The 17,703-nt window shown below is 33.7% G+C and overlaps 3 protein-coding genes across 5 annotated transcripts in view; 1 reads left to right on the plus strand and 2 right to left on the minus strand.

Annotated features, from left to right (window-relative positions):
- Window positions 1–394: 394 nt before the first annotated feature.
- On the minus strand, window positions 395–3,484 carry LOC112092687 (V-type proton ATPase subunit F-like). The gene is made up of 5 exons (XM_024169426.1): window positions 3,291–3,484; window positions 2,525–2,607; window positions 1,998–2,079; window positions 1,030–1,112; window positions 395–829 (listed from the first exon to the last, which is right to left on the minus strand). The coding sequence occupies exons 2-5, from the start codon at window positions 2,585–2,587 to the stop codon at window positions 665–667; spliced, it is 393 nt and encodes a 130-aa protein (XP_024025194.1). The 5' UTR covers window positions 2,588–2,607; window positions 3,291–3,484; the 3' UTR covers window positions 395–664.
- Window positions 3,485–10,069: 6,585 nt separating this feature from the next.
- On the plus strand, window positions 10,070–13,477 carry LOC112092678 (GDP-mannose 3,5-epimerase 2). Of its 3 annotated transcripts, none has more exons than XM_024169380.1 (7): window positions 10,070–10,256; window positions 10,979–11,389; window positions 11,543–11,636; window positions 11,750–11,879; window positions 11,979–12,111; window positions 12,636–12,843; window positions 12,973–13,477. In XM_024169380.1, the coding sequence occupies exons 2-7, from the start codon at window positions 10,980–10,982 to the stop codon at window positions 13,126–13,128; spliced, it is 1,131 nt and encodes a 376-aa protein (XP_024025148.1). In that variant the 5' UTR covers window positions 10,070–10,256; window position 10,979; the 3' UTR covers window positions 13,129–13,477. The 3 variants fall into 3 exon arrangements, with proteins under 3 accessions (XP_024025148.1, XP_024025147.1, XP_024025149.1); XM_024169379.1 differs by lacking the exon at window positions 10,070–10,256 and adding an exon at window positions 10,627–10,651; XM_024169381.1 differs by lacking the exon at window positions 10,070–10,256 and adding an exon at window positions 10,778–10,809.
- A 2,563-nt stretch (window positions 13,478–16,040) lies between these two features.
- LOC21407316 overlaps window positions 16,041–17,703 on the minus strand; it is a 2,503-nt gene continuing 840 nt past the window's right edge. The window contains exons 3-5 of the mRNA XM_024169419.1: window positions 17,538–17,703; window positions 16,995–17,176; window positions 16,041–16,724 (exon numbers count right to left, since the gene is read on the minus strand). Coding sequence (XP_024025187.1) covers window positions 16,407–16,724; window positions 16,995–17,176; window positions 17,538–17,703 — 666 coding nt within the window. The 3' untranslated portion in view covers window positions 16,041–16,406. The remainder of the gene's footprint in view (window positions 16,725–16,994; window positions 17,177–17,537) is intronic.

Below are 17,703 nucleotides of genomic sequence, written 5' to 3' on the forward strand. Positions count from 1 at the left end.
TTTTGGTGGTCCTTGCACTGGATTCTAGACTCCCCATGTGACGCACACTTTAATCTTCCTTTTATGATTTTTCAAATCTTCTCAAGAGTTGTTGAATCCGAGGGGGGAAAATTAAAGAAGATGATGATTATTATTTATAGACACTATTAGACATATTCTCATGGGTATGAATGAAGAAATATATAATATTAGAGAGAGAAAAAAAACTTATTAATCCGTTCATTTGCTTTCAACTTTTTGAGATAGCTACATTTGATGGACTCCAATAATCTTGTGCTTCTGAGATAAAAAATAAGATCTGAAACCCCACCAACTCAGGTTGCATAGACATACCGAAATAGGAAAATTGATATGTGCTTATAAAGGCTGTAAGATTCTCGACAAAGCCAGAAAATGAATGAAAGGGATCACACCAACTAGCTCAATGATGCACTTGTCCTTTACGAGACAAATTTTATTCTTTTAAGATAGCTAGAATCCAAAATGACACAAAATAATTTATAGATAGGCACAAAAAGAATCTTAGATATGCAGACAAATCAAATCACTTGATAAGGCAGTCAATGGAACGGCATACAAAGGGCGACTTAAAGCCAAGTGAATGTGCTGATATTATAAGCTTGGTGATGTTTGGGATCCGATGAAGAGAACAACATGCGTATCATCAACGTCTTCCAGATGCCACGGATTCAGTGGAGAAGAGGTACTTGACTCGCGATAGAACTGAATCATGAGAGGGGTCATAAGGATGATCCTTGGAAGGGATTTCAAGAATGGCCGGGATCGGTTTGTTGTAGCTGTCAACTAGGAACCTTATCATGTTCGCGACCTGCTTTGACAGATACAAATTAGCCTTTCAGAATAGTCTCTCACAACTGGTAGTTAGTTATGAAGAAATAATAGGCGTTCCAAAAACATTATAAAGTTGCTATAATTTAGTGTTGCATTGGGGAACTACTTGGATCTAGCCTCCAAGAAAGAAACAGTAATAAAAAATTGCATAAATTTACGTATGTGACACGGACTTACATATTGACTGATCATAACAATAGCAATATCCTCCTTCGTGGTGAACTCCTTGAATGCATCTTCAATTGCTTTCACAGTCGTTTCTGAGTAAAGACAAGTACTATTATTAGTAATGTAATCATATGTGAATCAAATTTTGTTCCAAAAATCTCTATTTGTCCGGTTTCTCCTACTACATAAAACTTTTGATCTTAAATATCAGGGCTAGGGAATTGGTCAGATCAACTTCAGGAAGTGGGGAAAGAGCGATGATACCAGGACCAGTTTAACAGGACCCTACACCTTATTAGTTAGTAGTTACCTATAAATTGCAGTATTCTTTTTTAGCTCTGTTAATCGAGGATATTAAAGCCAGCCATCTACTTTTAACTCTTTATAAAGCTGAGATGTCATATTCAGCAACTTGGACCTGCCAACTTGATGAATATGAATATCTGTCTATGTTTTGCTCTGCCGGAGAAGGTAGAAGAATGCATTATAACGTGATAGAGACCCATACCCTAAAAAATGAAAGAGCCAAATGCCCACTTTTACAATTAAACTCGTGCAATGTGTGCTCGATATCGTATGATGAGACGATAGGTTTGGGGTTATAAGCTGGCCGCAGCCATTGCTGAAGAGCCAGTAGCCCAATACAGAGTCTATCACACTAAATATTTCACTAGGTCGGCACCAAAAGCTAGCATGGAAGGATTTAACCAACCCTCCATGTCACAATGTATAAACAGCATAACTCACTCAAGATTTATGGTTTAAAGAGTTTCCTAAACACTTAAAATCCCTACATTTTCTGAGGAACGCTAATATTTTATCCAGTGAATAAAAAAATGTCCACATTTTAGCCTGTGATCCCAGTACCTGCCTACAAAATATGTACCGGAGGAAGAATAAAGTAAATAGCAACATATAGATAACTCAAGAAGTACCACTTGAACAAAACTATTGTTGAAAGAAGCTTAAAAACATACTTGAATCAACAATAAGATAGTTTGTCTTTCTCCGCAAGTCAACATTACCCACTCCGGCTAGCAAAAACCCAGTAACAGTATCCTACAAGATTAAGCCAATCTATCAAAGTATTGCTTTATACAATTAGCAATCATCAAAACAAAGTAGTAGACACGGAAAAAAAAGAGAACCAATTTGTTTTTAGCATTTGAATGAATATATGGAAGTTCAATCTTATGGTGGTTTGCTATAACATCAACTAATGCTGCTGACAGCATTTCCGCACTTCCCATTCTAGGCAACTTAAAAGAGTACAAATGACTTCTCAGAGTACGGTGAATAATTCTCACATGAAATTAAGTTACTGACTTTCAAACCAAACTCTATGATATCTCTTTGATCTCAAACTCATAATATCGCTCTTCAAATGTCAATTTTATACTTGTACCTCTCCTTGTCAACTAAATTTTAATGCTCACGAAGAATAAAATCCCAGAAGGCTAGAACAGATTCAATCACAAAATCCGGAAGACTACATCATCCCTACCTCATCAGCAATCATGGCGATGAGAGCCGAGTTGCTGGTCTGAATTTGAGCTCTGCCCGCCATTTAAAGCTAAAAATTCTCAACTGCAGCAAAAAGAGAAAACAATGGGGGGCAGAGTATTAATCCTACACTTTACATAAAACAGTATATATTATCCTGTGATGTTAAATTTCAAAGTTCCTTTTCCTTTCCTCTACCGAGTTTCTCCGCAGCTAAATCAAATGTTTAAGCTGAAATCCTAAATTTTCCCCGCAAGCAATTTAATATCGCTGAAACAAAATTCCACTACAAGCAATCATAAAAAAGAATAAAAAAAATTACATTTTCCCCCTTGGATGTGTTGCTACAAATCAATTATTCAAAACCCAAAACTGAAAACAAATTTTAATTTTTCGTTTAATTACTAATGCGCGATAGTCCTCAGATACAGTGAGCTGAGTAACTATCGATCATAATTTTGTAGTTTTTTTTTTTTAATGAATTTATTGCAATTAGAACCATCACAGCCAAAAAAAAAAATTTGAATGGCTGAGTTTTAAATTTTCTACTAATCAAAACAAGTAAGATAAGAATTAGATTAGAGGATAACGTACTGGGAAATCTCTGCAAAACCCCAAAGATCTGAATTTTTTTCTTAATATATTGTTATATAATTAGTTATTTTGCAATTCGCAAAATTAACTTCATAAAATGTCACAAATTAAGAAGAACAATATCCAGCCATGGAAACAAAATTAAAGAAAATAAAAAGTAAAAAAGAAAAAACCTGTAATGGTGTTTTTTCTTCGGTGTTTCAGGCTCTGGATCGGACGCAGGGAAGAGCCGATGATGGAAGAAGACGACTACTTGGTAGAAAGTCGATCCTAACAAAATGAAACCCAATTACGAATGCGGGTTGAAACGAAAGATGTGACTAATTGAGCCTTAACCAAAAGTTCATGGCTCGGGCCCTTATGTAAAACAAGCCCAAACCTCTTTTCGGCTCCCTTATCAAATGTCGATCTTTTATTTTCTTTCACTTATTTATTTTTAAATAAAGTGATAGTGGTATTTTTGATTTTTTCTCTAAAAACTAATATCATTACTTTATGCCAAAAAAAAACTAAATAATTAAAATAATTGCTTTGTAGGTTTGTACTATAAACGTGATTGTCATTGTAATTGCTCTTTTTTATTCTAAAATATTTCAAAGAAATTGCTATATTACAACTCTTATTTGATAAAATTTTCATTATTATTGGATATAGAAGCGAGGGGATTCGAGGATTATTCCACACAACTCCTTTTCCAAATTTCACCATAAATTACATTCGCCCTTTTTAATCAGAAATATTCTCACAATCTGCTATTTCTTATAACGGCATAGTTTGGGATTGCTTTTTCCTCCTAAAATCAGCTTCTGCTTGTAGTAGAAGTTGATTTTAGTATTTAGTAAATCACTTCAAATGTGTTTTTTGAAGAATTTTTCAAGAATTTACAGTTAAAATCAGAAGCAGTCTAAAGACAACTTTAGCTTTTAGATTGTGTGGGAATCAACATAGTATAATTAATGAAATTTTTATAATACCCATAATACGCCTAATAAAATTTAAAATTCTAAATCTTTCCAATCTAAAATTCAGACTCGTAATATAATATAATAGTAATATTATAACAAATAATATCATAATTATATTAATAACGCTAATATTATTATTTAATCATATAATATGATATTATGATAATATTATAATTATGTTAATAATATGATATTATAATTATAATATAATTATAATATGATATTGTAATTATTATTTTATAATATATTATATATTATATTGTATTGATATAATTATATTTAGTATATTAATAATACTATAATAATTAATATAATTAAATATTAATATAATCTTATAATTCTAATATTATTATATATTATAGTGTATTATTGGTTATATAATATATTTGTTTACTATAATATAATAATGATTATATAATATATTATAATATATTATAATATAATATAGTTGTAATTTTTAATTATATTATGTTATATAATAATAGTTTTTTTGTATTATATTAAATATAATAATAAATATATATTATATTGTAATTGTAATGACCAAGAAAATCTCGGAATTTAAATAATGCAATTGATGTATTTAGGTCAAGAATTTTTACTGTAAAAAAATATATTATGACTGTAGGATTTACAGAATTAACAATTGTATTCCTAAATTCTATAGCAGATTTCATGTTAAGTACATGTTTTACGATCAAGTAAATTCGATCGATTAAATTCTCGCCGTACTTTAAAGCGGAAGAATTTCCAGTACAGATACAGTTTGAGAATTTTAATTCCAAGAATCTCCAAGCATAGTACGAATTAGCATGCAATATATATATACATGAGAAAATTACAGTCAATATAATTTTGATCAGTTTTACGAAAAAATTTGAGTGAGTGGCCAAAAGTACAAGGGGATAGGTTATATTTTTCTCTCTCTCTCTCCACTTGGGCGGCCATGCATAGTGAAATTAGAGCAAAACTTGGCTAGTTGAGTGTGCTAGAGGATTTCATGGTAAGGTGATGTGATACTAGTAGTTGAAGGGGAAATCATGGCATATTTACTCATTCTTTTCTCCATCTATAACCGGCCATGCATGGGAGATTTGAACCAAAATTTGGTTGATTAATGGAGTGAATTGGGGTTAAATAAATTATCACCAACTTGTCTATAAAAGGAACCATCATAAGCTAAGCCTCATTTTTTTTACTCCTCTCATTTTCTCTCCACCCCAAAACCGGCCACACACATTACACCCATACTCTCTCAAAAATTTTCTCTTATTCTCCTAACCTTAAACCACTAGTAAGCAATAGAGGCAGAAGAAGGAGATCAAAGGATTCTAGGAGGACTCTAGTCAAGCATTTCTCCAAGGGTATAAACTGTAAATCCTCTATTTCTCACGTGTTAGTAAAGTTTGAAATGTAGAAACATTCATCTCAAGGGTTTTCAAGAGAGAGAGTTCTTCAAGGGTAAGTTCTTAAACTTTTCTCCATTATTTTCTAGCCAACTTTAAGCTTTAATTTATGGATGTAATTTGTGGTTCTTAAGGAGATGAGTTGTAATAAGGGTGTGTGAGTTTTATGTTGGTTTTGTGAGTTTTGAGGTTCGTTTGATTAGGATTATTTGGTATGCTTATGTTTGGTTTAAGTTACTTATTTTGGGTTGGAAGAAAATTTTTCCGGTTACTTTGAACACGAAAATGAGGACCCTAGAGCGAGATTTTTCAGTATTTTTAAGTTTAAACGTATAGCTCTTGATGTTTTGAACGTTTTCTGTGACTATGACAAAACCCAAATTTAACTCTAAAAGTAAGTTTGAAGCCATTTTTACAAAAACGGACAGACTGTCCAACACAGTTTCAAAAATTGCTACAGCATTGTTATAGCATTCCTACAGCATTTTAAAAACATTGCTACAACATTTCCTACAGCAAAAAAAAAAAAAAAAAACACAACAGCCACTGTTTTCAACCAAACGAGGCCTTTAGAGGCTGAATTTCAACTTTCACCAAAAACGATAATTTTAGATCTCAACGAGACGAAGAATTGTTGCGAATAACAAAATTTTGAAATCCGACTCTAAGATGCAGTAAAATGCAGATTTCAGAAACTGCATGGTTTAACAAAATAAAACTGACACAGTGTTGGTTTTTAACAAAAAATTATCAAAGAACCCGATATGTGATTTCAGCAAAATACTATGGTATTAAACCTCGTTTTAACAAAAGTATTCGTAAAGAAAGTCTTCAAGAAAAATGCTTTCTTTTAAAGAATTTAATGGTTTATCGAGCAAATCATCCCGACGGCCCAACGAGCCCAATGCGATGGGACCTTAGGATTTCAAAGATTGGATGTGGGTTCAACGCTTGCATTTATTCAAAAGACCCCGTTTGAGTTTAAATTTCAACGGCCTAAGAGTTAGAACGCCGTGAATAAGTTCAAGGCCGAATTGGGCCTTAATGGTATAACAAGTCCAATGAGGTAGATTATAGAGGATAAATTACTAGATTGGGTAATTGATTTTCAATCTAGGCAAATAGATGTTAATGTCAATTAAGGAAAATAAGATTTTGAGGATTTAATAAATTAATCCTTATTATCCTTTAGTAAATTAGAGGAATACATGCCTTAAGGAAAGGATTAGATTTTTCTTCATAAGTTGCTAAAATAGAATAGCAAACGACAGTTAATCTCACACTCTTAATGAGTGTTCATTTTCAGAAGTAAGCAAGTAAGAGACTAGGCTGTTTGGCGAAAAGTGAATTCTAGCTCTGTAAATCAAGTAAGTAGGAATCTCGCCTACAATATGAATAGATTTTAAAGAAAAAGTTACATATGTTATATATGCATGTTTATGCTTTCAGTATTGTATGCGATGCTATGTCATGCTGCATACACTTAAGCAGTGCACACTAATTATATGTGTTTGAGTACATTTCATGTTATGGTATGCTATGCTATGTCATATTTCATACACCTTAATAAGTCAAGAAGAACTTATAAGAATAATCTCAGTTGAGTGCCGTACCAGCTTCTAAGAGGGAGGTAACTCAGGCTCCCAAGGGAGAAGAAAAAAATAATAATAATGTCCTCTGAGAGGGAGGCGTTCAGTTCAGTTCAGTTATAATCACGGTGTCATGGGGGACCTTGCAAACCCTCACGTCCCGATAATTGCGCCAAGTGGTACGAGCACTCGGGCCCATCAGTAAGAAAGATAAGATAAGATAAGATAATAAGACTATGATAAAACATCATAATTAAGCATAATCAGTTCATGCATATTTATTCATGTGAACTTACAGTTATTTTTGCGAGAGATAGTTCCTACTTGCTGAGCGAAAATTCATTGTAGAATGTTTATACTGTAGGTAAGCAACCAGCATATAATGTCTGATGGACTGATGACGAGTGGACGAACGATGTGGAGGCCGGGAAATGGATACCGCTCGCAAATATTTCTGCAATCAATTTTATGTTACAAATAGTTTTGCTAATTATTATTCTGAAACTATATGTTAAATGGTTTTGTGGATTATGGCTATTAGTAAGCAGGATTTAAATAGTAGGTATATACATATAGATATATCTACATGTTTTGAGAATCATATATATATATTAAGGTTTGAATGTTTCGATCAAGAAAGCAATTCATAGTATATGTTACTATAAGATTTTTTATTTTATTTTAAAAATGTTCCGCAAATTCTAAGAAAATTTTAGTAAGTACAAGTTAAAATTCAGCTACAATGACGGCCGCCTAGGAGGGTCGTCACAATAATTATATATATATATATTATATTATAGTATATAGTCATAATTTTTAACTATCCACCTCAATTCAACCTCATAATTTACCAAACGCTATTATACTGATTTTAGAACGAGCGCAACTATTATAATTTGTTTACTAAACACTCACCTGCTTTTTATTACAACTGGTTTTTCCTTCAGCACAGCTAAAAATAAATTTTTTAAAATCTACAGCACTACCAAATTAAGCCAACTTATCTTTTTTGTTCTTTCCCTCTTTCTTCCTTTGTTTATTCCTTCTAAGCCTGTGCAATTTATTTTTTATTTTTTATTTTTGTCTTTGTGTTTGTAGATGTTGCTATATTCGCTAGATGTCTGTTTGTTTCTTTATTTGATTTGTGTTGAATGAATATCTTTTATATATGCAAAAAAAAAAGTATGTGTGTGTTTTGGAGGGGGATGTGGGGACTCAAATTGATTTAACAAATTTTTTTAGGGGATTAACTTTTTTTTCTTCTTAAGGGGAAAATTGATTTTTCAATGCGAAGATGCAAAATTTTTACTATGATGAGCCAGAAAGAAGAGGTCAAGGGACGAATTGATGATATTTCAAGTGACAAAAGCTAGATTAGATGATTAATGATTGAGAGAAAAAGTGCACTAACTAAAAATCATTTCCAATAATGAAACAGAATTATAGATTGATATATGATAATGGTAAGTGTGGAAAGATCAAGTGACAAGCAATTTCGGAGTAATTTCATTTGGTCCCACCATGATGGGCCTTGCATTTTTCTATCCTCTTTCCCCGAATCTTCTCTTTTCCACACGTGATAGGCCCCATCGCGTTTGGGCCCTAGCTAAATCCCAGGGGATTCCTCAGTGAGTCCAAAATGCATAATAAACTACAAAAAAATGACAATACATTTTCGTACCTAAAACATTATTTTTAGGGTGATCTGACAAATATTTCTTAAAAAATATATGGATCAAAATTTTTACTTTTATTTTTGATTTATAATCTTTTTAGTTAAATAATTATACTAATAAAATGATATTTATTAAGAGTAAGAATAAAAGTCCAGACTCACACACTCTTAAAGATAAATTCTCTATTTTTTCTTATTTTTATCCTTAAAAAATGATTTTTACAAAAATAATATGGAGGTTATCTAGTACGCCTAGCGTACCGATAGATTAAATTTTTTTAATCGTTAGATCTACGTACTTTTTAATTTTTACGTAATTTTATTCAGATATAACGAGCATAAAATTTAATCTACAAGTATGTTGTAGTACCAAAAAAAGTCTCAATATTAAAGGTACAATGGAGTTGGGTAGGTTTTAAAATTTTATTCAATTGTGTGAGGTCTACCTGTAGACTGAATTCTTTATTCAAGTTTTTTATTTGATAGAATCTTTATTCAAGTTGAAACACATGACATTATACAACAGGATTTATCCTTTCAACAGAAAAAAGAATACCAGGAATCTTTATTCATTATTATTATTTCATAGTGCCAGTTGCGCCAGTGTCCCCATAATTATTTCCATAAACATTCGAGTTTTTACCCTTTTTTTTTTTCTCTCTCTTTTTGCTTAACAGGACTATTTACACGTTACTATGCAATATACATCAAAAGGAAATTCCCTATTTCTTATTCAAGAAAAGAAAAATAAGAGAGAGAGAGGAGGAATATTTCTCCAAAGATTCTATGCCAAAATGAAAGAGTTCACGGAACCAAATAAAGAAAAAAAAATCCATAAAAAAGGAAAAAAATATATATACAAAGTCCAATTTTAAGAAAAATGTACCGAGATGGTCCAACCACGAAACAACACAAAAGGAAACACTTTTTTCTTTCCTTCGGTACTCCGTACTGTTCCCCTCTCTCTCTCTAATTATTGTAATTTTCCTACGGAAGTGGAGCTCTCTCTCCTCTTTTTTCTCTCTCTTGAATTTGAGATTGCAAGCAATAATACAGTTCACTTCCCAAATTTGAGTTTTTAATTTGAGTTGAGACGTAATATTTTTAAATTTTTTTTTACTATAACAAAAAAAATTAAATGTGATAAAATTAAAAACTCAAATCGATAAAATGAACGAAGTCAACGTTTGGTGCACAAATTAAAATCATAAAATTAAAATTATTTTTAATTTATATATATTTTTTATGAAAAAAAATACATAACAACTTATAAATTATGAGTTAAATTAGGATATGAATCCTCTTACCAAACAACGGCCTTGTTTGGCTGCTCTTCCTCCTCTCAACAAAGTCTGTCTATATATAGGAAAGCCCATTGGAGGCTTTGAATCCATTCCCATTCAATCACCTCCTCTCAAGTCTCAACTCAACTAAACTTGCCCTCTCTGGTTATCTTCTTCTTCTTCTCTTCGCTTCCAAAGACCCGACTTTTAACGTTTCACAGGTAAAATTCCCATCTGGGTTTTCTTGTTTTCTAATATATAATGTATACTTACATACATTAATAAATTTGTATGTATATATATACAATGGTTTCTTTAAAGCTTCTTGCGTAATGGCTTTCTGGGTCACATTATATATGCTCGACATTTATACTAGGTTCTCCTGGTAAACATATTTTCATATACGCTTGTAAAGTTTAATTTTTTTACAAAAATTGTTTTATGTACTTTGAGATGGGTATTTGAATTTGGCATATTCACAAGATATTGTCTTTCCTCCCCCTTTTTCTACTTTAATGACTTCTTTTGCTTCTGGAATATGTTAATTCATTTTGACATATTAATTTGCAGTTCTTATCTACTTTCTACTGCGTCGTGTTGTCAATTTCATGAAAAGGTCGTATTTTTATGCTGTTATTTGCCTTTATACTGATTATCTACCCGTTAAATCTCTTCGTTCCTTTTTTTTTTATATTTTTTTTATCCCCTTTGGTGGTTACAGGAAAAAGAAATCATTTTACTGCAACAAGTTGAGATTAGGATTTCAATTAGATGGTTGGTATTCTGATGTGGTAGAAGTGTCGTCCCTTTGTTAGCAGCAGTGTCCTTTGGCGTTGTTTATTTTTACATCAGGGGTGTTGATTTTTCTTTTTGCCCATTAGTAAAATCTGTAAAATTTGACCCTTTAATGCTTGTCTGATATGATGATTTAACGTTACTGCAGAATGGGAAGCACTGGTGGAACTGACTATGGTGCTCACACCTATGAGAACCTTGAGAGGGAGCCTTACTGGCCATCAGAAAAGCTCCGGATTTCGATCACCGGGGCAGGCGGATTTATAGCCTCCCACATTGCCCGGCGTTTGAAGAGCGAGGGCCATTACATTATCGCTTCCGATTGGAAGAAGAACGAGCACATGACAGAAGACATGTTCTGCCATGAGTTCCATCTTGTTGACCTTAGGGTGATGGACAATTGCTTAAAGGTTACCAAAGATGTTGACCATGTCTTCAACCTTGCTGCTGATATGGGTGGGATGGGCTTTATCCAGTCCAATCACTCTGTAATCATGTATAACAACACCATGATTAGCTTCAACATGCTTGAAGCTGCCAGGATCAGTGGTGTTAAAAGGTTTGCAGCCTCTAATCGACTTCGCTTGAGTTGTGAATTTTAAGATTTTTTTTCTTCTTTTTGATTAGTGAGTTCATTGATCATGTGCTTTAGGCGGTGACTTGGATTGTGATTTCACCGTTTTCAAATGTTTGACGTTTGTGTTTTTGGCAGGTTTTTCTATGCCTCCAGTGCTTGTATTTACCCCGAGTTCAAACAACTGGAGACTAATGTGAGCTTGAAGGAGTCTGATGCGTGGCCTGCTGAGGTTTGTTTGTAATTCTATCGCTGGTTAATGTTATTAAATGTTTGATTTGTTGGTATCTAAAATGTAAGTTGTGGATTTATCTTGATGAATTTGCTTTCTTAATGTTGTTTTAGCCTCAAGATGCTTATGGATTAGAGAAGCTTGCAACTGAGGAGTTGTGCAAGCACTACACCAAGGATTTTGGAATTGAGTGCCGTGTTGGACGCTTCCATAACATTTATGGTCCTTTTGGAACATGGAAAGGTAAAGTTCATGATTGAAAAGTAGTTTTGCGAAAGAATCATTCGAGCTAAACTTTGTTAGTTTCTGATTCTTGATGTGTTTATATTATCTGTCATATAGGCGGGAGGGAGAAGGCTCCTGCTGCCTTTTGCAGAAAGGCTATCACCTCTACTGATAAGTTTGAGATGTGGGGAGACGGACTTCAGACACGATCCTTTACCTTCATTGATGAATGTGTTGAAGGTGTCCTTAGGTAAGCATTCGCTGATTAACTAGTACTCCTGTTTTGTTCGTTTGTTTGTTTTCATTTAAGCTATTTCTGTTCAGATTTATGGATGTTGAAATACTATTGACCTGTAATATTGATGTTCTATTTTCTGTCAACTCCATGTTGAATTTGGTTTCTTTAGTAACGGTTGAAACATCTCCTTAGTTATTCCGAACAAAATGTTGAACTTTTATTGATGTCACTTGGTTGGAGGCTCTTTTAATTTGGTAGAAGTTTATGTCAGATGTGTTGACGAGCAATGTATTTTCTTTCCAAATACATACTTTTATGATGCCAACAAGCACTTCTAATTGTTAGAAAAATATTGTGTCTGCCTCAAAAGTAATATTTGTGCATAATATTTTCTGTGTATGCACCATTTTGCATTTCTGACTAAGTTCCATTACAATGCATTGCCAATTCTTTTAGTTGGCAGTTGGCCTCGTTCTGAAATTGCTTCATTCTTTTCTCGGGGGTTTACAAGTTCTGATATTGATGACTTTGTTCAGGTTGACAAAGTCTGACTTCCGTGAGCCAGTAAATATTGGAAGTGACGAAATGGTTAGCATGAATGAAATGGCTGAGATTGTTCTTAGCTTTGAGGACAAGAAGCTCCCTATCCACCACATCCCTGGTCCTGAGGGTGTCCGTGGTCGTAACTCCGACAACACACTGATCAAAGAAAAACTTGGTTGGGCTCCAACCATGAGGTTGAAGGTAATTTCTTTTCCCTGCTATTCCTTTGTACATCAACCATGTTTTAAAGTTGGATTTCTTTGGGAATCAAAAGTTAACAGTGAATATTAAGGGAAGAGAAAACTAATTCCAACTATGGCTACTCTTCAGGATGGGCTGAGAATTACATACTTCTGGATCAAAGAACAGATTGAGAAAGAGAAGACACAAGGTGTTGACCTGTCTATTTATGGGTCATCAAAGGTGGTGGGAACCCAAGCGCCGGTTCAACTTGGCTCGCTACGTGCTGCCGATGGCAAAGAATGAAGTAGTTCATGGGCGGATGAATATTTGCTTCAAGAAAATGGAAGATATAGTTTATTCAATAATATCACGTTTCTCAGAGAATTGCTTATGGTTATGGGCAGTTATTAGTTTGAGCAGTTAAGTTGATCTCCCGTTCTGAATATGGTGATAATGTATAAGGGAAGCTCTTGTGCTCCCAATCGTTTTTAGCTTTTGCCTTTTGGAGCATGTTGCTGCCTTAAGGATAGCATAATTTTCGCCTTGTATCCTTTTCATATCATTTTCCTCAGCTAATTCATTGTTCAGCTATGAGTAATTGTTTTCCCTTTTCATTGTGAATTAGTCTTTGGATTACATCACTTTGCCATAATTTGAGGACCACGAGTTAGGGGGTGAGTATTGACTGTTGAGCAATGCAAAGTGGGAGGGTGAACCTTACATTCATTTCTTGCTCTTGGATTCTTTGGCATCCAATAAAGAAATCATCTGAGAATTATTCAGAAAAAGAATTTATAGTCAACTATTTGTGGTTGGTTTTAGGTTGCTGTCCTTGTTGTCCTCTTTTGAGCAGATGTGAATTCGTCAGACAATTCTCATACTGCCATGGCAGGATAGCCCATTTAATATCACTACTTGTGGTCCTGCTCCTTATGATGGTGACAAATTAACCATGCCATTATCTTTATCACAAAATTGGAAAGAGAGAGAGAGAGACGTTGTTTAATCAGCCGGTGTTGGTCGGGTTCTCTCACAAGAGAGCCTCATTTGATCCCGACAGGTTGAATAGGATTATTCAAAGATAAATGTCGTGATAAAACGGGTATAGTATCAGTATATGACTATTAAAAGCATGACACTTATCACAATTCTCAACTCGCATGATCAAAACTCATTATCAATTCCTTCTCTTGTTATGGATATTCAGTAGGGAATATTCCAAGCAGGAGTGGAGCTACGCATGACTGATGCGACCACTCTGACTAATTTTCTTTGTTAATTTTTTTTAATTTTATATGATATTCATCGAACTTTTACAGTTTGCATGACTTTTCTGAAAAGTTAAAAATTATATGCTCGTCCTTCCTCTCACAATATAGAGTTATATTATTTTAAAATATATAAAAAATATTATGAAAATATATATCCGTCAATCCTCACTTATTTCTAGTTCTGCCCTTAATTCAAAAGTCGTGTTTCCATCTTCTAAGGTCTATATTTCAGTTAGCTATCAGACTGTTCCATCACATTTTAAATGAATTGAGATGTGTAGATCCTCTTTATATCTCAATGAAAGCGCTACATGCATATATGGTATTATCTCTTCGATGGAGAAGTGTGAAAACCGTTGGGCACGTCGATGGTGGGCTTTGGCTATTCACAACAGATTAGTGGCTCAAATTTGCAGGCGGATAATGTCTATCGTGGCTAAAACTTTTGAGGAATAAGGTTCGCCAAGTAAACAAGGGGATCCCATCTCGTTACGTGGAAGGGAAATGAGAACCCAAAAGGTGCTTGGATTGAGAGTGACTTTTGGCAATTGGCTGAGGAAATTCCAACGTTAGCAATGGGACATATTCGCATTTCCTATTGAGCCTTTCCAAGTTGCCTTTTTTGGTAAACCCAAAATGGGGCAAAACTAGTAAAAACTAAAAAACAGACAGTTTACAGCTTTTTCTGGTTTGTTAGTGACTCGTGCAAGTAGCATAGCGCGCTTTTCAAGTGCACTTTTTGCAATGCGATCTTGATCATACCCTCTTGCATTGTATTTGTGTCCATATGTGCTTGAATCAATACTCTAAAAATGTTTTTAGGGAGCTTTTACGGGGAGATCTCTTAAAAAAACTCACAAGTTGAACACTTTATTTTGACCGTTAGATTGAGTTTTTAATGGTCAAATCTGTGCATATCCATATTAAAAATTTACAGCGCGTCGCACAGAACTTTTCTCTCTGTAAATATGACTATTGAAAAAGTGATTCGGTTAAAACAAGGTGTCCCACAGTGAATTTTTTAAAGAGGTCTCACCGTAGAGAAAGCATGTTTTTAAGAGATGTTTTTAAGGTTTTTGTTTTTTTTTTTTTGAGTTTTTTCAGTAAGATCAGAAAAAATAAACTACCGGTAATTTTCTATTATCAATCGTGGGATTTAAATAAGAATTTATCGGTTCTATATACTTTCTCAACCGGATGTGAAGTAATTACACTATATAGCAAAATTTCATACCTTCAGTTGAAATTTAGCAAAATTTTTAAAATATTATAAATATAGTAAAAATGACATGGTAATTATCATAATGATATCATATTTTGTACTATAAATGATAGAAAATTTTGCTATTCTTATAATATTTCAATTTTTTTGCTAAATTTAAACTTTCATATAAAAGTTTTATTAAATACAACGGTCAAAACCTGACCCTATCGGTGAGAAGACTTTGCGAGAGAAAGTCCATTTTTTGTTACTAGAATCCAATATTTACCTATATTTTATCCAATACAGAATCCTCCCTCATTCTTCTCTGTTTCTCTAGGAGAAGTTTTGTTCTCTTTTCATTGTGCCTAATTTCCACTTGAAATTTTACAGAAGCAACAATCTTATCAAATAATGGCTGCATTGAATCTTGAGACAATGGAATTATAGCACCTCATGCAGAGTCCAAGAGGAGCCCTCGGGCTTTTTATAGCATCCAATGAAATTCCAGCCTCGAACATATGCAAGTAATTGGAACCTTTGGACCTACCACACTATGAACAGAAAAAATCTCCATCGTCTGAAGCATTTCATCATAAAATGATCACCTTTTGTCGCATAGGGTCAAAAGTAAAAATCCCACTAAGATACTCTATAGCCTATGCATCATACCAAGCAGCCAAGAAAAAACAATGAGAGAAAAATGTAAATTACACAACTCACTTCCTTAAAGTAAACCGGACCAATATGTGATTTCATTTTGTTTTCAAAAGTTTTTCTTTGTATCAAAAGCTCAATTCTGTTTGTATTATATCCATACGATCAGTAAACAGTATAGAGAAGAATTTTAAGAAGGGCATGTATCAAACTAACCGATTACAATATATGCTTCTCTTCATACTAGCTAGTATATATATGGATTATGGGAGAACACCTGAATTTATGATAATACAAAGGGATCCTCGGAATATATATGGATTATGGGAGAACATCTGAATTTATGATAATACAAAGGGATCCTCGGAAAAAACTAAGTAGATTCTCAGGACAAACAACAAGCTCTGCCAATGCGGATTTTGTATGCAGGACACCACCAACTTGTCTCTCTTTCACTGAGCAAGACCATGATACACAGGATTGGCTTCTAGCTGCTCTGCGAATTTCTCGAGAATCCCCTTTGTAAGATTGAAAAGTTCATCCCTATCAACTGCCGAAGCAGTCTTATTGTTCCCTATTTCAGTAAAGATCGAATCGTACAGAAGAACAACAGCCTCGTTGGCTTCATATGGTGGCAAACCCAACTCTGATCCGTTTTTCTCAAGGAAACTCCTCACCAGTTGTGCAACCCCTGAGCTATCTTTTCCCCCCTGCTTTTCCTGCAGTATCTTCTCTACAACATTGCTAAATTGCTTCTCATCAGCCAATAGCTGCAAATTATCACAAAGAGTTGCCATATAATTAATCACTGCTTATGAATTCCAAAATATATTATTCCTGATATGCCATAAAAATTTTAAGCAAATGGCAAATTCATCTTATTCCTGATATGTTAAATATCCACTAGTATTGTTACGTTTTAAGTTGGGAATTTTGTTGAGAACTTCACAAAAATATGCTTTTTGAAAAAAAAAAAAAAAAATCACAAAGTAAAAGTTAAGACAAAATAACAAAGTCCTAGAGATGTGAACATAAAATACCCTGCTTAGCTTGGAACCATCAACGATCCTGATGTTCTGGACGAGAACAACACGCTTTTCAGACAAGGCATCTTCTAGATCTTGTAGAACACACTGAAGTAACAATGCAAATTGCGCTTGGCCCAATTCTTCTTCTCCATCTGCCCCATGTTTCTTCAAGATGGTGTTCAGTAGAGGAAACTCTGATCAATCACAGTTACCCAACTATCATCTTTATCAAATCAAGAGCATTTTCATGTACAGAACAACAGATTAACACTATAGTAGGCTACGGTTGGCCAGAGATTTAAAATCCTAGGATAAATGAGGAGGCTTTAGAACAAAATCATCCGAATTCCCGAAAAAATAATAGAGAAATAAAAGGGTTGTTTAAGTTTACAAGTGAATAAGGACATTAAGTAGCACAAGGAAGAAAACTATATATTTAAAATTAAGGTGAAACATTAACAAGTCTATTTGACACTGTTTCTTTGTACTCTCACCATTTAGGAACTAGAAACAATTCCATAATCAAGTAAGGAAGAAAAATGATTTAAAGCAAACCTGAAATGGAAGGAACACCCATCTCAACTCCCATGTGACCAAGAGCATTGCGAATTTCACTCTTGCGGATCTTTCCCTTATCTTCTGCATCTAAATCAGTGAAGAGATTCTCTGCTATCATCGCAAACTCATCCTCGTCCTCTAAAAACATCCTAATCGCTCTTCC

This window comes from Morus notabilis, unplaced genomic scaffold (genome assembly GCF_000414095.1).
Source record: "Morus notabilis unplaced genomic scaffold, ASM41409v2 Scaffold205, whole genome shotgun sequence".
Taxonomy (NCBI): domain Eukaryota; kingdom Viridiplantae; phylum Streptophyta; class Magnoliopsida; order Rosales; family Moraceae; genus Morus; species Morus notabilis.